General features: G+C 38.1%; 1 protein-coding gene across 3 annotated transcripts in view; it reads left to right on the plus strand.

Annotated features, from left to right (window-relative positions):
- Positions 1-25,107, plus strand: part of IDE (insulin degrading enzyme) — a 109,790-nt gene that overhangs the window by 19,735 nt on the left and 64,948 nt on the right. For all 3 annotated transcript variants that reach the window (XM_045809885.2, XM_045809886.2, XM_087862904.1), the window contains exons 2-4: positions 8,472-8,656; positions 9,647-9,854; positions 14,564-14,733. In XM_045809885.2, coding sequence (XP_045665841.1) covers positions 8,472-8,656; positions 9,647-9,854; positions 14,564-14,733 — 563 coding nt within the window. The remainder of the gene's footprint in view (positions 1-8,471; positions 8,657-9,646; positions 9,855-14,563; positions 14,734-25,107) is intronic.

Here is a 25,107-nt window from a genome sequence, read left to right on the forward strand (position 1 = left end):
TGTCATTCTTGGTTGGTTGCTGGGAGTATCAAGTTTTATTTTTAAATCTTAACTGGGGTCTAAAGTAAGTAATTGCTCCAAAGCTAGTTTTCATATCATACTTAGTGACTAAAGACTTGAGTTAAAATATTTAACATCATACTTTACTACTGACTTAGTTAAATTGACTCATGTTGTACTTATATGGGCCTCCTATTTCCTCTGGCCAAGATGACATCAACAGAAATAGTTGTCTCAAGACACACTTGAGAAGGGTTAGATAATTATCATTGTTTCTTAGTGAACCTTCCTAGTTTAGCTACTCCTCAGTTTCCATGTGGCACCATTTCCAAGATGACTTTTTGTGCATGATAAATTAGCCTCGAGTAATTCATGTATCTCCTTCCTCCTTTATTTTATTATGTTTGATATTTTAAAAAACTTTAAAAAAACTTTTAATTGAATTTTCACAAACCGAACATACCTGCGTAAACAACATGTGACCAGTGCCCAGAAGCCTCCCTCATGCTTCCTTCTAATCACTGCTCCCTGCCCCCAGGGGAAACCACTATCTTGACAAAAGGCTTAGCTTGATTTTACTTGTTCTTGCACTTTTTATAAATGGGAGGATACAGTATTTAATTTTTGCATAAAGCTTCTTTCACCCAACCTTATGTTAATGAGATTCATCCTTATTGTGCCTTGTTCTAGGCTTTTCATGTTCACTGTTGTATACTGTTTCATTGTGTGACTATATAACAGCTTATCTTTTCACTGTTAACGGACATTTGATCATTTCTAGTTTTGGCTATTGTGAATCATATTGCTATGAACATATAAATGCATTTATTTTAGGTATATATCTAATGTATGAATTGTTATGTCATATTGTCAGCTTTAGTATAGACTGCCATTTTTTAAAAGATTTTATTTATTTATTTTAGAGGGAGCGTGCCCGTGTGGGCAGAGGGAGAGGGAGGGAGAAACCCAAGTTGGCTCCGTGCTGAATGTGGAGCCCAACGAGTGTGGAGCCCAACGCCAGGCTTGATCTCAAGACCCTGAGATCAGACCTGAGCCAAAACCAAGAGTCGGACACTTAACTGACTGCGCCACCCAGGTGCCCCTGGACTACCAGTTTTTAAAAAATGGTTGCACCAATTTGCATTCCCACCAGCAATGTATGAGAGTTTCGGTTCTTCTATAAGTTCTGTATCACTTGGTATTTTCCATCATTATCATTTTAGCCATTCTGGTAGGTATGTACTGATAGCTCGGAAAATCTGTGACAAAACTCAGCTGTGGATTTGGGGCATCTTGAGATTAACTGTCACGCCAAGCTCATGCACCCACCAAAGCCTTGATTATCGTCTCTGAGTAGAGTCCTTCTTCTTAGGCCGAGTATGATCTTTAGTCTGCGTTCAAAATTAGCAAATACCCCCAGAGAAGAAGACAAGTGATGATCATCAGCTCATCCCAGAGGGCTCTCCCAGCTCTGGGATTTGCAGTTCCTCCAATCCTCATTTCTTCCACAACTCTCCAGTATCTTTGAAAATGTGATTTTCTAATTTATCCTGGCTTTTTCTGTTTATTGAAGCTGAATTTGGTTGCCATGACCTATAATTATCCTATCCAGAAATGGAAGTTGTCAGAGATTCTTGGGGTTTTCTGTGTACATGTTAGGGAGGAAAAATTTTCTTCTATCCTTCAAAGGTTCTTCTGGCTGGTCTAAGAATTAAATTGACATGAGACAGATTAATAGGAGAAATTCAAATTTAATTTTGTATGTGTAGGAGCCATACACAGATGAGAGGTTCAAAGACAGAATGGTAAATTGAAGTATATATGCCATTCCAGGCTAAGGAGTGGGTTGAGGCCTGGGGCCTCAAAGAGGAGGAGGGCAGTTCGCAGGGCAGTAAGAGGAACAGATGTTTGAAAACTAGGTGTTTGCCCCCCATACGCATGAGTCACTCAGATAAAATTTATCTCTGGTAATAACTCTACTTCTGGGGAAGACCCCCCAATTTAGAGTCTTCTAGGTAGTTATGGGATGGGCCAAAATTTCTCTTGAGCCTGCAGGGTCTTGATTGCCTTCAGCTCAGAATAGTCCACATGCCAGAGTGACACATTTTAGGGAGACTTGCTCTAAATCCCTTCATACGTAGTCATGTCACCCAAGAATAATGTTAGTTGCTTTTCCCCTTTCTTTCTCGTGTTTATGTGTTTTCTTTTTCTTGCGTTAATTGGACTGGTCAGAATCATTAGTCCATTGTTGAATAGAAGAGAGGATAGTGACATCCTGTTTGTGGGGAAGGGGGTTGTGGGTGTCTGCATTATTTTACCATTGAGTATGATAATTGCTGTAGTTTTTGTGGATATTTTTCAGATGAAGGAATTTTCTTCCTTCTATTTCTAGTTTGCAGACTTAAAAAAAAATAAATTGTTGAATTTAGTTACTTTTTCTGCATCTACCCAGATGATTGTGATCTTTCTCCTTTTTATCTGTTAATGTGGCTTACCGTATGCTTGGGAAAAATAAATTAGCCATAGCCCTACCATATCTACTGTAGTGATTATCATCATATTCCCTTTCATGCATGAGATAATTGTACACACTCTTCTTCCTCTTTAAACTTGCTATACATTTAATCCTGCCATATGTTTTCTTTTTTATTTTTTTAATTATCAAAGTATCGTGAGATAATATGGTTCTCAGCCCAGGGACTCTGGCAGATTAGAAGCGTTCTTCCTGGCTCCTTCTACTACCTATGGGAGAAAGGAGTAAAAGAACTGGAGCATTTATTTTGACCTATTTTAATTTTTGTTTCCTTGTTTTTGTTATTTGGGATTGTAAGGGGAATGGGGTCAGGGAAGGGCTCTGGGGGTGGTAACTGGGAGCTGAGGAAGAAAAGCCATATATGATTTCCTTAAGTAACACCTTGTGCTCCTCCCCTTCCCACGCTTCCTCTTTCTCTATAGTTCCAGCTCTGCCACAAATCAATTGTGTAAATGCCCTTAGGCAAGTCACTTAATCACTGAGCTTTTGTTTCTTCTTCTGGGGTTGAGGAGAATGACCATCAACAGCTGCTATGACCTGTCCCTTAGGGAGAATGGGAAAATTAAATGAGCAGTTTATAAAGCATAGGATACTTTAAAAATGAGAGTAATTGTTAGTATTGGTTTTACACTGTGGCATCTTAAATTTTCTAACAGCCCGAAGGCTACCTGTGGGAGAAGGAAGAAGGTGTGAAACCCTCAGTCCCCCAACTACAACTGTAAGAAACCTGTAGTTCAGTAACTGTGTGGCAAGAGGTATAAAATGGAGGTTTTGTTCATGTGTTTCAACCTCCATAAAGCCCCCTAAAGTGTTCCATGTTAATCTTGTCACTTTTGAAATGAACAGCCATTGATATGTATGCACCAAAACTAAAAATTTGCAAAAGCACTTATCTCTGAAATGATGCTGCTGTAGGATTTCTTTATTTATTTTTAAAACTTTCTTTGTTTGTTTCAGAGAGAGAGAATGCACACGCACAAGCGCAGGGAGAGGGGCAGAGGGAGAGGGGGAATCTCAAGCCAACTCCACACTGAGCAGGAAGCTGCCACAGGGCTCTATCTCACAACTGAGATCATGACCTGCCCTGAAATCAAGAGTCAGATGCTTAACCAGCTGAGCCACCCAGGTGCCCCTGTAGGAGTCCTTTAAATTGTAACCACCCTTATTCATTTAAGGTTCATTATTTCTTTTCTTTTCTTTTTTTTTTTTTTTTTTAAGATTTTATTTAGTTATTTGACAGAGAGAGACAGCCAGCGAGAGAGGGAACACAAGCAGGGGGAGTGGGAGAGGAAGAAGCAGGCTCCCACTGGAGGAGCCTGACGTGGGGCTCCATCCCAGAACGCTGGGATCACGCCCTGAGCCTAAGGCAGACGCTTAACGACTGAGCCACCCAGGCGCCCCATAAGGTTCATTATTTCTTGGTAAACTTCTTTCCAGAGGATGCAGAGTTAGAACAGAGGACATTCTGCCTGGAACAAAGAAAAGCAAAGCATCTCATCACAGGAAAATAAGATTTAATTGACAAGATTTTAGTTTATATACACCTTTATGATCTAGCTGGTGTATAAGTGAGGTATGCTGGTCCATATAACTGAAGAGCCATGGGTATATGCTTCCCTGAGAGATGTGATTTTTTAGGTCAAGTAACATGAATACTATTTGAGAATATGTGATCTTATACTGAAGCATCCTAGGGCTCATACCACCACTGCCTTGATATTCTCTCTTACCTCTGTCTTACTCAGGGAAGAAAGGATGTTTATGGTGTGGTTCTCGTATCAGGCGTTTTTCTCTCTGGGTGCCTTCTTCCCATTCAGGAGCACCGTAGGCAAGCTCAGCTTCTGTATGGTTTTAGGAGTGGGTGGATGGATTCCACAGAAGGGAGGTTTTGATTTATAATTTTGCTATTAGCATGGTCATTCACCTGTTTGGGTTTATAGGTCATGCATTTAGAAATTAGAAATAGATGATGTCTGGGGCTATGGGGGTGAGTAGGGAGCAAAATGCAAAGTAAGATTTCTCAATCTGTTAAATAGGCTGTGAAACACTTAAAAGAGATATGAGAAAAAAAGACTGTAAAAGATCATCTGAGTAAAAGATTATTTGCATAAAAAAATTTCCTCTTGGTATGGGAATTTGGAAATGACCTGTTTGGGAATTTGATTTTGCACACCTGCAGTTTAGGTCTTTACTTGTTTAGATGAAAATCCATGCTCTTTCAGGGAGAGTTCTGGTTGTAGTTCTATTAACACCAAGGTCTTGTTTTTCTGCTTTATGCCTCCTGTTTTTTTCTCACCAACAGCCCTTTGCTCAGGTATGTCCTTCCTTTTATTTGGCATGCTTCCACTTACTTCCTCTCTTTCCCCCCTCTCCCCTCTTAGAGTTAGGTGCCCCCATTTCGTTATTCCCATAGAGCCCTGGGAACAACAAGAGTTGAGTTCTAATTGTAACTTTTTGCTGTATGATCTTGGACAAGCGGTTAAATTCCCTGACCTTCAGTTTCCGAATAAGTAGGATGAGGGGAGAGCCCACTTAGGGATCTTGTTCAAATGCAGATTCTGGCTCAGTGGGTTTCTGGGGGTTTCTGATGTTTTGAATTGTTAACCAGCTCTCAGAAAGGGCCAGTGCTGCCAGTCCATGTACCGCTCAGGACTAGATAAAATGTAATGACTCTTCCAGCTTTTACCTATTATGATTTTAGTCATTGTTTTAAATTCTGAACAGAACTACAAAATATGCTGTAATTACTAAATCTCTCTCCAGTTTATCAGAATGCTGAACACTGATAATGTTGTGCCTTATAAAGTTTCCAATGTATGATAATGTTGCTAAAGTGGAAAGTAGTTTTATTGCTCCAAAGATTTTGACTTAGGTTAAAAATATCGAATACGTGTTGGGAAAGCATTTGAGTTAGCACCAACCTGTCATCTGAAAGTCAGAATTACTCCTGAAGGCTTGATGCTAATGAGGGAGCTGGGATGTGATCTCATGAGTATAAATACAGAGACAGGCAAGCTGTTGATGAATTCATCGTCAGAGGAGTTCCCGATCATTTCCTTCAGTTCTCCAGAAGGTGAGAATCACATTGTTGTAGGATGTGCTGATAGATAAGCTGTAGGGATCCAGACTATGCCTACTGAATATAGATTGCTGGGGATGGATCTTGTTTGAAGATGTTGGTACTTTTTCTTTTGGCTTTTACTTCCTCAAGAAGTCATGATATTTGATTTGGTAGCATTGCCAGCATAGAAATTTATAGTTGTCCTTGATCTCTTGTACAAATGTCTAAAAGTAGTTGGACCAATTTTTATATTTGACTTAGAGATAAGTTCTTCTCTTTGTGCTCAGCCACAACAGGGATATCAATCAGGCAGGCCTTCAATATCTAAATGAGTTCTCTACATGCCTGTGATGAACTCTGATGGTACGTATTTTTTTCCTCTAAAAAAATGAAAATCTGGACAAGGGGAATGGAGTCTATGGTGGAGGGTGATGAATTTTTCTGATGAATTTTTCACCTCCCACAGAATAAGATCATTCGTCCTATGAAAGTGAGCTGTATTTTATCTCCCCACCACAGTTGTGGGTTGGACAGAGTTTTTAGAGCTCCATCATCATCAGCATTACATTTTAGTCATTTCTAGCCTGTGCTGCTTCTAGGTCAGACTAATTGGGGCAAGCACAGTAGAGGGAGTTAGGTGAAAACAATGGCAATGGAATAAAAATAAATAGCCTTTGGTTTTTGCTCCCACTTGGTTAAATTCACTATAAGAATCCCAACCCCTCCCTGCCTCTAGTAGAGCCTTAGGGGAAAGAGCGTAGGCTGTGGTCTGTGGTACACACTGAGCTTTCCTATTTTCGTTTAATGCTCCCCTTCTTCTTGGGGGGTCTTAATGGAAGCTGTCTCATGGTTTATTTAATCTTAACCCAGATTAAAGTCCTTGAAATCAGCTACGTACTGAAGGCATTAGTTGTAGTCCAAACAGATCGCCCTTTGGGAAATACCTTAGCCAGTATTATTATCCTTGTGCCCCTCTTTGGAGGCTCAGGTAGATCATTTTCTGTTACCCTCAGATTTTTTTTTTTAACCACAAAACACCTTTTTTAAGACTTTGCACTCAGATATTTTCATCTGTCTTGAACATCGAACTTCAGAGGCTTGTGACTAATGAAATAGAAAGGAGTTGTTAATAATATGCTTATAACTTCCAAATTGCTTTTGAATTTTCCAATGGTGATCTTATAGCCCAAAAATGTTAGCATTGTATTTTATGCTTTGTTTTTCAAGAAGTAATTTTTACTAATAATAGGGTGTGACTATTAACACTGTCTATATAAAGTACTATGTGATTTAAAAAAAACAATTTTATATATTTAGTGTGACGTATAGTATTTTAAAATTCCAGAGTCTTCTCAAAAGAAGATCTAGAAGACATTCTTTTTTTTTTTTTTTTAAAGATTTTATTTATTCATTTGACAGAGATAGAGATAGCCAGCAAGAGAGGGAACACAAGCAGGGGGAGTGGGAGAGGAAGAAGCAGGCTTCCGGCGGAGGAGCCTGATGTGGGGCTCGAACCCAGAATGCCGGGATCACGCCCTGAGCCAAGGGCAGACACTTAACGACTGAGCCACCCGGGCGCCCCTAGACGACATTCTTAATTGGAGCAAACCTCTTTGGTTTATCAGTTGTTACTCAGAAGAATAGTTAAATTTCAGAAAGAAAGGTATTCTGATAAAAGCAAACCAGATTTTTCCCTCCCTTAATTTCCAGATATTGTAACACAAAAAATAAAGGTTTTATTGATAATAATAATAATATGCCTATTTTGGCCCTTCTGATTTACCTTTAAATCTGGACGTCTATCGGTCTTTAAGGAGCAGACAGATATACTACTTTTGTCTTCCAGGTAAGAAGAAAATATGCTAGCATAGGGTCATTTTTCCTCTTGGGATTTACCTGATTAGTCTATTGGACTATTGAAAATAACAGGCTCATTTTTGTCTCTTAGATCATCCCCAACATAGACAAAAATAGCATCTACTCTTAGTCTCAAAAACATATATGATCCCAGACTCTGGAACATCCCTTCCCTGCGCTAATACCAGACAATACTCCTACAGAATTCTGTGTGCTTACAGCCTCTTCCCATCTTGGTAACTCAGCTTTCCTAGAGAGGAAAGGAGAGGACTATAAGAGGATGGGAAGTCCTTTGTAGGAGAACTTACTTAACATCTTTGTTAAGACAACTGGACTATTCCTGCTCTGGCATTCAGTTCTTCACCAGATAATAAAAATTACTGGGGATCCTTCCCATTTTTTATTTGTTTGTATGTACTTTTTCTTTTCTTTTCTCTTTTCTTTTTTTTCCTGCCTTCATAGTGTAGCCCAGGTCTTTTATTTTGTATCAGGACTTCACAGTTTTTTTTTTTTTCCTCATTGGGGGTTGTCGTCCCCTATGTTCTGAGCATGTGCATGTCAGACCCATGAGTTCTAGCTCTGTTCTATCTTTGAATATCATCAAGTTGAGCAATGTTTTGGTTGGTCCAATAATAATCTTTACACAACCTCTCATCTTACTTTAGTAAATATTTCTGAACTATGTGGGAAAGGGTTATTGGTAATTAAAAACCCATTCTAGATCAGCACACTGACCAGCTCATAACCCAACCTATCCTGTCTCAAATCCCCATCCCAGGTGCTCTCCTAGATCAAATAGGACTCCACAAAAAAATATTGTTTGCATTTCTCTTAACAAAAGAAGGAGGGGTAAGAGGGAAGAGAGCAATGATTATACCTTGTAGATGAGCTATAAAAAAAGTTTCCTCCAGATATTTTTTTATCTGTTGATGTATTATATGGGTTTGCTTGATATTATTGTTTATTCTTAAAAAAAAATTAAGCCACAGTGCAACAATTACTACTTTTTTTTCTTTTCAGTTTCCAAGAGAAGACTTACAGCAAGATGAATAATCCAGCTATCAAGAGACTAGGAAATCACATTATCAAGTCTCCCGAAGACAAGCGAGAATACCGTGGGCTAGAGCTGGCCAATGGTATCAAAGTACTTCTCATCAGTGATCCGACCACAGATAAGTCATCAGCAGCACTTGATGTGCACATAGGTACAATTTAAAATTGTTTATTAAGCTTGGTTATGTTTTCTTGATCTAATGTTGACATTCATTAGAACTCTCCATATGTGTGCAAATAAAGACCTCCTAGTTATCAGTTTGATGTACCTTACTTTGTACAATAGCCCTGTACAGCTATTGGCAATCACATTTGTCAAAATAAAATAATTTTACATTTATTTTCCAAGACATTTTGTTAGGTTCTCAGCTAAGGTGACCTTGCAGCAAGGAAATTAATTCCCATCCTTTACAGTAGCAGTGGTAATGCTTTCACTTTTGTACACTTTTGGTACACTAGGAAATATCATATTTTCTAGATTCTTCTGTGCACATTTCCTCCACATTTAATGCAGTTTTAATCAAGTTGATTCTTACCTATATGTACGTAGGTGTGTTTCTTTTTTTCCTCTCTGAAAAGCTTTTATTTAACTCAATGGCATTTTAAAATTGAGGAAATAAAGTAATAACCATCATGTGTTGAACAAATAATTATTGCCAAGTATGACATAGTGCACTTTGCAAATATCATCTGATTTGTATTCGCACACCTCTCTAGTTTAGGTATATATAGAAAAAGTGACTGAGGCAAGATAAAGTATTGTGCTCACAGTTTCACAGTCAGCAGAGCTAGTAACCCTAAACCTATGCTCTTACCACTACACTGTATTATCTCCTGCAATAAAATGTCAGAGCTAGAAAGTTCTAGCTCTTATAAAACAGTGAATTCAACTTTCTTTCCCTCCAGTGTCATGTGTGAGGAAACTAATGTCCAGGGAAGTTAAGTAATCTGCCCACAGTTACCAACTAATTAATATCAGAAGCTGAGGCTAGCATCTAACCAATACCATTTTAGCCTGTGCCTAACTTTCTCTGATTGTATGGTTACGGAAGTTCCAGATCATCTGCAGTCCATCTGTATTTTATAAATTTCAACATAAAAAAAAAAAGATTTGTGGTATGTATTTTTTTCTTCTCTTTCAGGTTCATTGTCAGATCCTCCAAATATTGCTGGCTTAAGTCATTTTTGTGAACATATGCTATTTTTGGGAACAAAGAAATACCCTAAAGAAAATGAATACAGCCAGTTTCTCAGTGAGCATGCAGGAAGTTCAAATGCCTTTACTAGTGGAGAACATACCAATTACTATTTTGATGTTTCCCACGAACACCTAGAAGGTGCCCTAGACAGGTAATGCCAAATACCCTATGAATTATCCAATGTTATGCACTTTATTACTTTAATAGTAGTAATAGTTACTATTTTTACAAAGATGTCTTCACAGCTTTATAGCTTAACAAAAAGTATTTTAACCAGTATTTTCCCCTGTGTTTTATAAAAAAGAAAAAAATAATGGGTGATAGTAAATATTTATTTTGTGGTAGAGGAAAAATAATGGCGTGACTTTAAGCCAGTCTTCAGCCCTACATAATATTTTATTGGCTTATGAAATTCTTACCAGCTCTTCCCATTCTAACTGGTATTCCATATGAAGCATGTCATGAAGAATAAACTGTAATAGTGTCATGGATTTCTTTCAAACATGCCCCTATTCCAGAATGCTAGAACTTAAATATTCTGTTCTCCTTTAATTACTCTAGTCTCAGGGATACTTAGATATAGAACTTTTTTTTATGGGAGTATAATTGACATTGTTTTAGTTTCAGGTATACAACATAATGATTCAATATTTGTATACATTACAAAATGATCACCATTGTAAGTCTAGTTACCATCCGTCATCATACAAAGTTGCAAAAAAATTTTTTTCTTATGATGAGAACTTTCTTTTTCTTTAAGATTTTATTTATTTATTTGACAGAGAGGGAACACAAGCAGGGGGAGTGGGAGAGGAAGAAGCAGGCTCCCAACAGAGCAGGGAGCCCGACGCGGGGGTCAGTCCCAGGACTCTGGGATCACGCCCTGAGCCGAAGGCAGACGCTTAACGACTGAGCCACCCAGGCGCCCCATGATGAGAACTTTTAAGATTTGTTCTTTTGCAACTTTCAAGTTTGCAATGCAGTATTATTGACTATAGTTACCATGCTGTACGTTATATCTCCATGACTTTTATAACTGGAAGTTTGTATCTCTTGACTCCTTTCACTCATCTTCTAAATCCCGTCTTCTGACAACTGCCAGTCTGTTCTCTGTATTTATGACTTTTATTTTGTTTTGTGTTTTACATTCCACATATACGTGAGATCATATTTGTCTTTGTCTGACCTATTCACTTAGCATAATACCCCTAGGTCCATCCATGTTGTTGCAAATGGCAAGATTTCTTTTTTTCTCTTTTCTTTTTTACAGCTGAGTAGTATTCCATTGTGTATATATGCTGTATTTTCTTTATCCATTTGTCTATCCATGGACACTTAGGTTGTTTCTGTATCTTGGCTATTGTAAATAATGCTGCAGTGAACATAGAGGTTTTTCCAAATTAGTGTTTTGTTTTGTTTTTTTCCTTTGAATATATACCAAGAAGTAGAATTGCTGGATCATATAGTTTTTCTATTTTTAATTTTTTGAGGGTGGTTGTTCACAGTGGCAGCACCAGTCTACATTCTCACCAACATAGGGGTTCCTTTTTCTCCACATTCTTGCCAACACTTGTTATGTCTTGTCTTTTTGTTAATGGCCATTCTGACTGGTATAAGGTGATATCTCATTGTGTGACACAGAATGTTTTGACCAGCAGTTTCAACCATGGGGACATTTTGTGAAAGTATTTTCTGGAGCAGGCTCCATTAGGCCAATTTAGTTTCTTGGTAAATTTTCAACACAGCTAATAATTTCTAATTTTTTGTCCTATTAGTGATGTGATTCATTATCCAAAGTGTAATTTTTCCTTGGTAACTTTTTATTGTTTTCTATATTTCCAAGAAGGTGTAATTCTGCAGCCTTTTGACCGGTCTGTAATGAATTTTGACTTAGCAGTTTTAGTAATAGCTTTATTTGCTTACTTGTATTAATAATAGTCATCATATTTTTAAAAAACCTAGTAGTTTGAATTTATTCCTTAGCGGAAAGAACATTAACAGGGAATAGACATGGGTTTGGGATACATGGCTGGGTCATAGTAGCCTGTTTCTTACTTATTCTAGATTATGTTTCAGTCTTTAGGCAGCAGCTTTGAGGTGTAATCATCTTTTGTATGTATTCCCAGAAGACTTCCATTAATGAGTTCCCTGGGATCATACACTGAATTTAATTTCCTGCTTTACAAATGCTACAGCAGATGTTCATATAATCTCTGTATGATGGAGGATGTCTGTTACTTGACTCAGAGGATTTAAAAAAAAACAAAAACACTTGTATAAGAGCATCTTTTTTTTTTTAAGATTTATTTTAGAGAATATGTGCATGGGGGGAGGGGCAGAGGGAAAGGGAGAGAGAATCTTTTTTTTTAAAGGTACTTTTATTTTTTTTATTATCTTTTTATTTTATTTTATTTATATTTGACAGAGAGAGAGAGAGCACAGCAGGGGGAGTGGCAGGCAGAGGGAGAGGGAGAAGCAGGCTCCCCGCAGAGCAGGGGGAGCCCAATGCGGGACTCAGTCCTGAGCGGAAGGCAGTCGCTTAAACAACTGAGCCACCCAGGCGCCCTGGGAGAGAGAATCTTAGGCAGACTCCGCACTCAGTGTGGAGACAGTCACGGGGCTCCATTTCACGACTCTGAGATCATGATCTGAGCCAAAACCAAGAGTTCGACACTCAATAGACTGTGCCACCAGGCACCTCATAAGAGCGTCTTTTTAAAATATTAATTATACTGTGTCATTATCATGACCCTTTATATGGACCTATCCAGCTATGGTATGTAGCTTTTAGGCACTTTTACCAGCTTAAACATATTGAGATAGGTAAAAGAGGTTACATGTCTTTAAATATCTGTTTCCACGTATCTTTGATTATAGACTCCAGATAGATGAACTTTTCCTTTGGGTTGGTATGTGTAAAGTACTTAGCACAGTATGGTATTTTCTGTGTGCATAAAATAAGTATCAAGTAGTGATAACAGTCTCTGACAGCTGGACTGTGAAGTGCCGTTGCCGAGACGTCTTTAGATCCAGGAGTCTGTTAGGCCCTATTCAGACAGCCTCTGCTTGTGGCTTCATCTGAATTCCGGATCTTGTTTTTATAAGATGCGGTCTAAAGTTTCTTAAGATTTACTGTATGAAATCTTGCTTTAAATTGCAGCCTGATACAGGAGAGTTAACTTATAACTAAAGTTATTTTATTTTTTTAAAAAGACTTTATTTATTTGAGAGAGAGCATGAGTGGGTGGGGCAAGGCAGAGGGAGAAGCAGACTCCCTGCTGAGCGGGGAGCCTGATGCAGGGCTTGATCCCAGGACCCGGGATCATGACCTGAGTCGAAGGCAGGTGCTTAACCAACTGAGCCACCCAGGTCCCCCACTAAAGTTATTTTAGTTTAAACTTTAGTACTACTACTAAAGGATAGCCTCAAGAGAAGCATTTGGTTACTTATATGAGAGTTACATGCCATGTGATTTGTTGAATCACTGGTTATAAAATTTTTAAATTCTCTTAATATTTTTTAAAAGCCCATAATGGTATCTTAGTCAAACTACTGTGTCCTAGGATTTTCATTCCATTATTTTTTCCCCACTAGTTAAAGTTTGTTTTTCTCCATAAGAAGAAAAGATATTCAAATAGAGCCTTTAAAAAGTAGGTCACTTGGGGTGCCTGAGTGGCTCAGTTGGTTAAGTGTCCAGCTCTTGATCTCGGTTCGGGTCTTGATCTCATGGTCAGGAGTTTGAGCCCCATATTGGACTCCACGCCCAGCGTGGAGCCTACTTAAAAAGAAATTTTAAAAAACTAGGTCACTTAGTTTGACCTAAACTGTCTAAGTGCAATTGCACCTTAAACTGTAAATTTAAGATTTGCCCAAGAACTGTCACCTGCCTTTTCCTTTTTGGGAGAATTAGCTGTATATAACAAGGATTTTCATGACTTGCCAAATTGCGTATATTAAATAGATTGCTACTGTCTTTGTAAGTCTTCCTTGCCTTTTTGCTGTTGTGATATTTTGATTTATAGTAAGAACTATATATTTGGTCTTTCTCCCTGTTCCTGGCCCCTATCTCCTAAAACCCTTGGAATTTCCTAAGTGATGAGAGTTTTAAAGGTGTCTTTTGGTATGTTAATAAGGTGACTTTGGGGAAGCCCTTAGGTAACTTGATGGGAGGCTGGTTTCCAGAGCAACTAGCCCTGTGATTTTAAGGTTGGAACTTTCACTCCTATCCGAAGACCTTCCAGGAACGGGAGGAGGGGCTGGAGTTCAGTCACCAATGGCCTGTGATTTAATCAGTCATGCTTATGTAATGAAGCCTCCATAAAAACCCAAGAGGACAGGGTTTGCAGAACTTCCGGGTTGGTGAAAACATGGAGGTTGGGGGGAGTGGCCTACGTGCCTCTTCCTGTGTACCTTGCCCTGTGCATCCCTTCCATCTGGCTATTTCTTAACTAAATCCTTTATAATAAATTGGTAATCTAGTAAGAAAAACGTTTCTCTGAGTCCTATGAGCTGCTGTAGCAAATTAATTGAACCAGAGGAGGTGGTGGGAACCTCTGATCTGTAGCCAGTTAGTTAGAAGCCCAGGTACAACTTGGTCTTGGGATTGGCATCTGAAGTGTGTCGACTGAGTATATTTTCACTGATGTCTCTGGGGTAGATTGATGTCTCTGAATTCACGTATGTCCAATATTTTTCTTCTGTTACTTGGAACTTACTTTGCATTTCTTTTGGTAGCAATGGTAGTTTTTTGATTCTGTAGAATTCATATTTCTTATCTGTTAAGTTTCAAACATATTTTTTTAAAGCCTACTCTTTTAAAATAACAGCTTTCAAATTGTTAATTGTGTTTCATACCCTTAGGTTTGCACAATTTTTCCTGTGCCCCTTATTTGATGAGAGTTGCAAAGACAGAGAGGTGAATGCGGTTGATTCAGAGCATGAGAAGAATGTAATGAACGATGCCTGGAGACTCTTCCAGTTGGAAAAAGCTACGGGGAATCCCAAACACCCCTTCAGCAAATTTGGGACAGGTTTGTCAACAGCAGCTTTCATGCATTAGTTCTCTCTGACCTCATTTAAACCCATGGCCTCTTTTCACAGTATTGTGTTTTACAGTTCAGGTTAGAGGATTTTAGAACTCCCCATTCCTAGTACCCTGTTCTTTTTAAACTCGCAGTCCTGAGAAAAGGTTTTTATATTGTTGCTACTCCCTGTTATTGCTTACCATACCTCTACACTTACGTTATCTGTCTGGTCCCTGTATAGGCACTCATATTTGTGACTTGTGACCTGAAATGAGACTGAAGCTTAGGTGTTTGAGCTTCATGGAGAAAGTGATGGGTTATTAAGAAGAGTGATCAAATATGAAGTAAGTTTGTTGGATAAGAAGATACAGAATGGAATTCAGAGTTTAGAAACAGTAAGAATGAAGTTACTCTAACACGTGGCTAGCATTTTGGCTGGTAGTTCAAAAAGATGTCAAATGGGCTCTTGTCAGTGGACTTCATACATAAAACTTGGGATGATATTCTTAAAATTGTGGTAATAATGACCTAAGCAATTATTTAGCCATCTAGAGGATGTACTCTAGCCATCATTCAAACAGGGGTCTGAATGTTGAAGGAGCACAGCCGTTAGAGGTGTGAATAGATGTTAAGTAGCATTTCAAAGAGAGAACAGATCCTTGTATTCTGAAGTATTCCTTCCAAATAGAAGTGCTTTTTTTTTTAATAATAATTTTTTATTATATTATGTTAGAAGTGCTTTTTTTACTGCTCACTTCAAGGCTTGTTGAGTTATTTTGCTCCCATCACTTCCACCTCTACTCCCTGCACATGCCTGGCATCCTGATGGGGATGACTCTGTGGGAGCTTGAATGCTGTAGGAAACACACCAGGTCCCTGCTCTCAGACTGCTGCAATGCCCTGGAAGGAGATTAGAGGTGGGGATGACAGGGAGTAGAATAAAATAAATGTGGAGATTCTTGATTTCATAATTGTACTCTTTTTCTTTATTCAATTTTTCATTAAAAAGTACATGTTTAATTTAAATATTTAAACAGTGCAAAAGTATTTTTAAAAAAGAGCAAAAACAAAAACTCTCTTTTCCTCATCTACTCCTGCCAGTCCCACTCACCAGATGTAATCGTTGTTAACAGGTTGCTATGATTAAAATACTGCTTTGGGGATTATAAAATGGCATAAAAATAATAGATTGTTGAGTGCACTTACAAATTTATGCATCTTATATAACTTAATTTGGGAACATTTTTTAAGACTATAAAGACAGCTTTCTTTCAGTTTGGATACCATTCCAGTATATCCCAACAGCAGCCAGGGAATTATCATAGCTTTGCAGAATGAGAAGGAGTTTTTATTTATTTATTTTTTTTAGTAATTGCTACACCCAGCGGGCTTAAACTCATGACCCCAAGATTAAGAGTCACATGCTCTTTTGACTGAGCCAGCCAGGTGCCCTGAATTAAGGAGTTATTTATTTAATTTATTTAAAAAATAGGGGCGCCTGGGTAGCGCAGTCATTAAGCGTCTGCCTTCGGCTCAGGGCGTGATCCTGGCTTTCTGGGATTGAGCCCCGCATCAGGCTCCTCCGCTGGGAGCCTGCTTCTTCCTCTCCCACTCCCCCTGCTTGTGTTCCCTCTCTCACTGGCTGTCTCTCTGTCAAATAAATAAATAATAAAAAATAAAACAAAATAAAAAATATATTTATTTATTTTAGAGAGAGAGAAAGAGGGAGCAAGCAGAGGGAGAGACAGAGGGAGAGGAAGAGAGAATTAGAGGAGTTTTTAAACATTGCGATTAGAAGCAGTGATATTATTATATTCTTTAGACTTATAGTACTTGGCACTCAGTATCAACATCACTGCTAAGATGAATACTATGGTCCCTAAAACGCCTGTGTAATGCTGAGTTGTTTGAAAGGTGGTTTTTGGGTTCACCTAGGTGGCTTAGTCAGTTAAACATCCGACTCTTGATTTTGGCTCAGATCATGATCTCAAGGTTGTGAGAGATTGGGCCTCATGTTGGGCTCCATGCTAGGTGTGGAGCCTGCTTAAGATTCTCTCTCGCCCTCTCCCTCTGCTTCTCTCCCCCTAAAAAAGAAAGAAGGAAGGAAGGGAGGGAGGGAGGGAGGAAGGAAGGAAGGAAGGAAGAAAGGAAGGAAGGAAGGAAGGAGAAAGAAAGCAGGTGGCTTTTGTAGAGAACATCAGCATGCATGGTATATTACGAAGGAGATGTGAGTTGTAAAGAAAACAAATTTCAAAGTCATTACATCCAAATGGTTGTTGTCCTTTAAGTAGTCTCTCTGGTAAGTTAGATTACTTGCACCAACAATGCTGCTATTGTGCAGAACATGTTGGAACTCCTCTTTCAGAGTTGCTTTCTTTTAAATAGCCTCCCTGGTGACAAATCATAATCAGCATAATCAGGAAGCTGCCACAAATCTTCCAGAAATAAATCCGGTGAATAAGGCGGGTGATATTACTTCTGGTCACAAGCAAGGAACAATTTAAAATGTTCTAGGGGAAGGTTTCAGGAGTGATGGGCGAAGAGAAACATTGAACGGTCATGTATGTATGGATGGATTCTGAGGGCATGCTTGTTTTTAATAAACCACTGACAAGGCTAGGCAGTTAGTGAAGTATAAGGTAATATAAACAGTTAAGAGATGACTGAGCCAGACTCAGTACAAAAGTACAGAAAATGCGATAGAAGTAATGCAGATGCCAGGTTACCTTCTGATTTTAGAAGCTTAAACTAGGGGCACCTGGATGGTTCAGTCAGTCAAGTGTCCGACTCTTGGTTTGGGCTCAGGTCATGATCTCAAGGTCGTGAGATTGAGCCCCACATTGGGCTTCATGTTCAGCAGGGAGTTTATTTGAGAGTCTCTCCTTCTGCCCCTCCCCCTACTCGTGCAGGCATGCGTGCTCGGACACGCACTTTCTCTGTCTAAAATAGTCTTTTTAAAAAATTATTTTTAAAAGGAGTATAAATGAACTTTTTGGAGTAGAGGTTCTGTCCATTTTTAAGGTCACAGATATGTTTGAAAACATATGATATGTTGGAAGATATGATGGAAGCTGTATACCCTCACCCTAGAAATGACACATATAACATTTTACAGAAGTGATCCTTGAAAAAGAATCCTTGTCAGAAATTTATACTTAGTTTACTTCTGTTACTTTTAGTGACTTTAGATGTTTCTGTGTATGTGGGTCATTTTCTCCATCAAGGGATTATGTTAATAATAATACTTAAAATACTAAAATATATTTAAAACATTATTATTTAGATAAAGATATCAGGAAAAGCTAAGTATTTTTATTGTTTATTTTTTTAAATTTTTTTAAAGATTTTATATATTTATTTGACAGAGAGAGACACAGCGAGAGAGGGAAGATCAGCAGGGGGAGTGGGAGAGGGAGAAGTAAGCTTCCTGCTGAGCAGGGAGCCCAATGTGGGGTGGGGCTTGATCCCAGGACCCTGGGATCAACACCTGAGCTGAAGGGAGACACTTAATGACTGAGCCACCCAGGCGCCCCTAGCTGAGTATTTTTAAATGAACAAAAGCCAAGCATTGTGTTATTTATTTTTAAAAAAACTCTACAGTAAGATGTTTCTCCTTTATAGTGGTTTTTCGTGCTTCAAAATAGTATATAGATCAGTTGCTTTCAAACTTTTTTGTATACAGTCCACTGTAAGAAACATGTTTTACTTAACAGCTCAGAGCACATATATGTGTGCTTGTGTAAGCAGCTAAAAATGAAAGTTTTACCAAACAATATCTATCTAATATCTTGGTCCCTCTGTTATATTGTTTCTTTAAAAAAAATTCTGGTCTGCCAATATTTTAAATTTATTTCATTATAATCAATGGGCCCCAACTCAAGTGTTAGGCAGTCATTTCGGTAGGCTCAGAAAAAGCATTTGTTAAAGCTCAGCACTTGTTCATGAACAAAAACAGCAAGAGGGGTGCCTGGGTGGCTCAGTTGATCAAGTGTCCTGATTCTTGATTTCGACTCAGGTCATGATCTCAGGGTCGTGAGATCAAGCCCCACCTTGGGCTCCGCACTGGGCGTGGAGGCTGCTTGAGATTATCTCTCTCTTCCTCTCCCTCTGCCCTCCTTCCCCACCCCTGCTCCTGTGCACGCACTGTGTGCAGGCACGTGTTCTCTCTCCAGAAAAACAAAAAACAAAAAACTCTTGCGCTAATAAAAACCTTCATCAAACATAATTAATGATAGGGTTTCAAAAGGATTTCCATTGAAAGGCAAAAACAAAACAGGAATACTGTGTAATCACTTTTTCGTTCAGCTACCATACTATTGTTACTAATCATTGCAATAAGGGAAGGCAATGTGATATGTAAGAGGTAGAAAGGAAGCAAAAGAAAATTTATTCCGTGATTGCATAAAAATATTCAAGAAAATCTTTAGATCAACCATTAAAAATAAGGTAATTCGCCAAGGATGCCAAAAGACAAGAAACACTAAAATTGCATTCTTGTATCAATAGTAATCAATTAGAAAAATGTTACAGGAAAAGTGATTTCACTTACATATAAAAATATCTGTAAAGTATTTAGAAATAAGTCTAACAAGAAATGCAAGAAATATATAGTGCATATGAAAGAATACCTGAGTAAATGGGAAGATAGACCATGTTCATGAATGGGTAAACTCAGTATCACACAGATGTAAGTTAACCACAAATTTATCTTAATCCAATGCAGTGCCAGTTGAAAGCCCTAGTTTTGTTTTGTTTGTTTGTTTGAGGAACCTGATAATCTGATTATAAAGTTAGTAAGAAAGGGGGGTGCCTGAATGGCTCAGTTGGTTGAGCATCTCTTGGTTTCAGCACAGGTCATGCTCTCATGGTCATGAGATTGAGCCCAGTGTCAGGCTCCCCCCTCAGTGGGGAGTCTGCTTGAGATTCTTTCTCTCCCTCTCCCTCCACTCCCCCGCTGCTTACATACTCTCTCTCTCTCAAATAAATCTTAAAAAAAAAAAAAAAAGAAAAGAAAGAGTAAAGGCCAAGAATAGCTAAGATGCTTTTGAAGAGCAACAAAGGACTAATTCTACCAGATACCAACACTTAGTAAAAGTTCTAGTTGTTACAGCAGTGGAATTGGTGCAAGAATATAGGAAGATAACAGATTATAGACCTTAGAAATATACCTGCACATATATGGAAATTTGACCTAAGACAGAGGTACGTTACAAATAGATGAAGAAAGAGGAAAATGCCTGTGTAGAAATAAGTGGATTAGATGCTCGTCTCATACCATACACAAACGTAAATTCCAGGTCAATTAGACCTAATTATGGAAAGAAACTTTTACAACTTGTAGAAGAAAATATAGATTTTTTTTTTCATCTTAAGAAAAGCATTCTTAAAGGGGAAAAAAAAAGAGACAAACCAAAAAATAGACTCTTAACTGTAGAGAACAAACTGGAACTGATGGTTCCCAGAGGGGAGGTGGGTGGGGATAGGTGAAATAAGTGAAGGAGATTAAGTGTACACTCATAATGAAGAACACTGACTAATATGGAATTGTTGAACCACTGTACTGTACACCTGAAACTAATATAACCCTTTATGTTAACTGTACTGGAATTAAAAATTTTTTGAAGTGTTATTAAGCACATAAAGCACAAACATATCTTTTAGAGATAAATGTAAATCATAGGTTTAAAGATAAATTTGACTTCATTAAAATTTTAAATTTCTGTTCAATAGACCTAAAAGCAAAAGATAATCCACACACCCAGTGAAGATATTTGCAAAGCATATAACATAAAAACTTCCGTAAGTAAATAAGTAAAAGATAAAACAGCTCGTTAGAGAAATAGGCAAAGGATATGGAGTTTACAGCAGAGGGCATTTGAGTAAACATTAAAAAGATGTTCAAATCATTAAAATCAGGGGAAAATAAAATTAAAAAATAAAATAATGAGGGGTGCTTGGGTGGCTCAGTTCGTTGAATGTCCAACGCTTGATCTCAGTTCAGGTCTTGATCTCAGGGTTGGGAGCTCAAGCCCTGAGTTGGGCTCCATGCTGGGCGTGGAGCCTACTTAAAAAATTAAATTAGAAAGAAATAAAACAGTGAGATAACATTTCACACCTATCGGGTTGGCAACAATCGAAAGTCAGGCAAAACCGAGTATTGTGTTGGTTAGGATGTAAAAAAAAACAGAGACTCATATGCTGTTTTTGGGAAAATAAATTGGTTCATCCACGTTGTAAAGCAGTTTGGCAATATCTGTTGGAGTGACACTCATGCCCTTTGACTCAAGGAACCCGTTTCTTGACGTATACCCTAGAGAGAAACAACTTTAGTCATTGTGCGCAGGGAACATATATAAGAATGTTCAGGAAGCACTTTTTGAACTAGTGAAAAGTAGGAAATGACTAAATGACTGCCCACAGTTGAATAAATTAATACATTTTGGTCTGTTAAGACAGTGGAATATTCTATAAAAGTTAAAATGAGTGAACTAAAGCTCAAGTGTCCAAACCAGGTAAAGAGCAAAATATTTTGACCAAAATGTAAGTTGCAGACTGTGTTTTGTGGGATAGCTTTCTATAAAATTTGAAAACAGGCAAAACAGTACTGCATCTTGTTAATGTCTATATGTGTATGTAATATAGTATAAAATATGCATGGGAATGATTAAACACCAAATTCTTTTTAGTATCTCTGGGAGTGAGGAGAGAGAGACAGGAGGAGAGGGGAGGAGAGACTGTCTCTGGGAGGAAATAATTTTGTAACAAAATATGACAATGTGAAGAGTGATAAAACTGGGTGGTAAGTACATAGGTGTAAATGGTGTAATTCTGGATGTTTAAATATTTATAAATATTTTACAATTTTAAAATGAGAAGAACTGTGAAATATTTCCTTTACCCACTTATCTGCTGAAAGGGAGAGTGAAAGGCCGACAGGTAGCACTTTTCAAGATGAGCAGGAGAAAGCCTCCTTCGGTGTGGCAGGACTGCTCATGTGTTTACTACTTAAGCTTGTCTGTGGCAAAAGAAACCTACAGGTTACCTGTCTTGTTCTAGTAAGCATTTGGTTTTGTAAACCTTTGTCTGACCAAGTGGGACAAGCCTTTAACTTGTTGTCCTTTTTCCTGTGTCTTGGGTTCCCATACTCAGAGTTTCACATTCTCAACTGACATCTGGCAAGTATTTTTCTGTTTGAAGTCGGTAACTGTGTCAAAGTTGTTTTCATAGCTACCGTGTGTTAAATCTGTCTCCACACACATGTTTTCATTGAATCACTGTATGACTCTCCTAGCCTCGGACTTCAGCCAGGAATCCCACCTCCAACTAGCATATTCCTAGGTGATTTAAAGTTCGGCTTCCAAAGTTGGGCAGTACTCGAGGTGAATATTTGCTCTGCCACCGGCCAGCTCAGAGACTCTAGGCAAGTTTCTTAACTTTTGTAAGCCTCAGTTTCCTCCCATATTGGGTTGACACGAGAATTAAATGAGGCTGTACATGTGAAGTGGTTAGCAAAAATAATTAATTTAAAGAAGTAATAGTAGCCTTCACAATAACCATATCACAGCTGTGAGAGACATCCAAACTTTGAAAAGGACCCTGCCATGAAAGGTGAGTTGGTCACCAAGAGAGACGCGAAGTAGGTTTGGTGAGCTGACTATAGGGCAGTATGTTCTTAGAGGAATGTTGTTCTCTTGGTGTCCACATTGGCTTTTTCCTTCATGTGTCATTACCGGTGCCTTTAGTTTTAGTTCCGTAGTTCCTGATAAATTGGATGCCATTTATGCATTTATTCATTCATTTCGCCTCTCCATGGGATACAAGCAGGAGCAGTTGGATTTTTAAAAGTAGTTTAGAAAAGGAAAGGGAAAACCTTAGTTGTTATTTTTTAGTGATCTGCTAAACATAACACCACAGACACTGTGGGAACAACTGGATTTAGTCAGCTGGGAAGGAAATAAAAGAAGGAGGTCAAGGAGTGGATGAAGGAAACAAAACAGGCTCTCCTTGTTGTATAGGTGGAGTGGAAGACAAAGTGGGCACGTGGAAAAAGAGGGTGGGTGGCTCTGTATTTTAGGGACGGGTGCCATTTTTCTTACTTGTTATTTACTCGAGTATGTTTTGTAGTATGTGCCACAGAATTCTAATAATTTGAGTAGGGTGTTATAAGTTAGCCCAGATGATGTCTTTCTCCCTTAGTTGACAGATAATTCTTTTTTAACCCCCCTACATGTAAAGTACATTAGAATATGCAAAGAAATGTAACCAGTATCTTTACATTCAAGGTGTTTATAGTTGAGTTGGAGACTTAATGACAAACCCAGGATTTCCCTGGAGTATAAGCTCGGGTTTGATTTTCCAGGATCATTATCTCTTCTTTCTCTTCCTCTGCACTAAATTTTATTGAGTGCTGTGCTAAGTACTTTTCCTGGATTATTTAACTTAATTCTTACAATATCCTCAGTAGGTAATGCTCTTATTATGTTCATTTTATAGATGAGTAAACAAACACTAGAGAGAAGGTCATTAAATTGCTTGGGGTCACTCAGCTTTTAGGTCCTGGAGCCGTGATCTGAAACCAGATCTGGTGCTTTTAATCACTGTTCTATTCTACCTGCATAGGGTTCCCTGAAATTGAATTTTCCAGGACCTTGGAGATGTAAACTGAATTCTCCTGAAGGGTAGGTAGGATTTTCCTTAGCAGAAGGAAGAGCCATTCAAGAGGAAAAAGCACTAGTATTTATTGTATGAGTACTAAATGCCACAGACTGGGTAGGTGTTCTACCTAATATGATTTCATTTAACCTTCACCACCAATACTGAAATTTCATCATGCCCTTTGACAGATGCCAACACAAACAGAAAATAGCCTGTGGGGCATGCAGGGAGAGGGAGGTAGGGTGATAATAGAAGTTTCTGTATAGGTTAGAAGATTCTATATCAAGTCAGTCTTAAAGCCTGTGTTCTTTGCCATAATGTTAGCTTGGCCTCAAAACCGTGACAAGAAGAAAAGACTAAGGAATGAACGCAGTGACTTTTAGAGCACGTGACTTAGAATCATTTAGTTATAAGAAAGGACACTTTTCCATAGGAAGAGGAAAGAACAGGTGGGAAAATGGATTAGAACTGAAAAACATGAAATATAAACCGGAAGGAATTGAATGACTCCTGATCTTGGGATGATGATAATGACACAAAATCAGACCCTGACAACAGTTAATCATTTACCTTTTCTCCAGTCCCTCCATTCCTTTCTCCTCTTCCTTTTTAAATGGAGACTTTAAAACCAACAAAAGTAGATGAATACTATAGTGAACCCCATGTATGCATCACTCTGCCCCTGGCCAGTCTGGCTAATTCCCATCCACCCTCTTGTTTATTTTGAAGAGATCCTAGACATCATATCCTATACTCACAAATATTTCAATATATGTCTCTGAAAGATAATGACTCTTTTAAAAACAACAAAAATAACATTATCACTAATCTCTAATATCTAGTTTTCAGACTTCTAGTTGTCTCATAAAAATCTAATTTTTAAATGTATATTTGGATTAGGGTCCACATTATGTTGAAATGTTAGTAATTGATAGGTCTTTAAATATCTTTTGGTTTATAGGTATAGGTTCATCCTTCATCTCCCTCCCCTTACCACCCTAGAATTTTTTTATTGAAGAATTAGGTTGGTTGCTATATAGAATTTTTCATAGCCCAGATTTTCCTGCATGCATCTCAGCAATGTAGTTTAACATATTCCTCTGACCATTGTCACAATTTCCACAGATTGGCAGTTGGATATAGAGGATTGATCAGATTCATGGGGTTTTTTTGGACAAGACTTCATAGGTAGTGATGTGTTCTTCCATCAGGGCATATAAAGTCTAGTTGTCTCTCTATTTGTAGTGCTGCAACCATTGATTCTCAATGCATCACCTCCCTAATTTTAATTCAGTTTTTCTCCTATTTGAATAGTAGTTGTTATAGGAAAGGCAGGACAAATGCTTGATTCATTCCCTTCATTTACAGTTTTCAAAATAATGAGTTGGTTCCCTAGCATCCTTGAATGATGACTCATTTGTTTGGACATTACAAATATTTGATATGTTTCAGCCCACTTCATCATTTAATATTCCCTAAATTTTTCCATGGATGTTGTTACTGTCTTGTTTTTTTCCCTACTAGGATTTGTATCTATGGAAAACTAGAAATTTATGGAAATCCAGAAGTGGATTAATCAAGTGTACAGGTGCTTTTTTAGGACATTTACGAGGTTTTCACTTCTAGTTCTGTTTCATAATTTGCATCTTGTAGGTACTAATCCAAGTGCAGGAGAATTGCCCTTTTTAATTTTATAAGAAAATTCATATGTGTCTCAAAAGGCTT

The sequence above is a fragment of the Ursus americanus genome, chromosome 6, assembly GCF_024610735.1.
Source record: "Ursus americanus isolate L20-20 chromosome 6, mUrsAme1.1.p, whole genome shotgun sequence".
In the NCBI taxonomy this organism is placed as follows: domain Eukaryota; kingdom Metazoa; phylum Chordata; class Mammalia; order Carnivora; family Ursidae; genus Ursus; species Ursus americanus.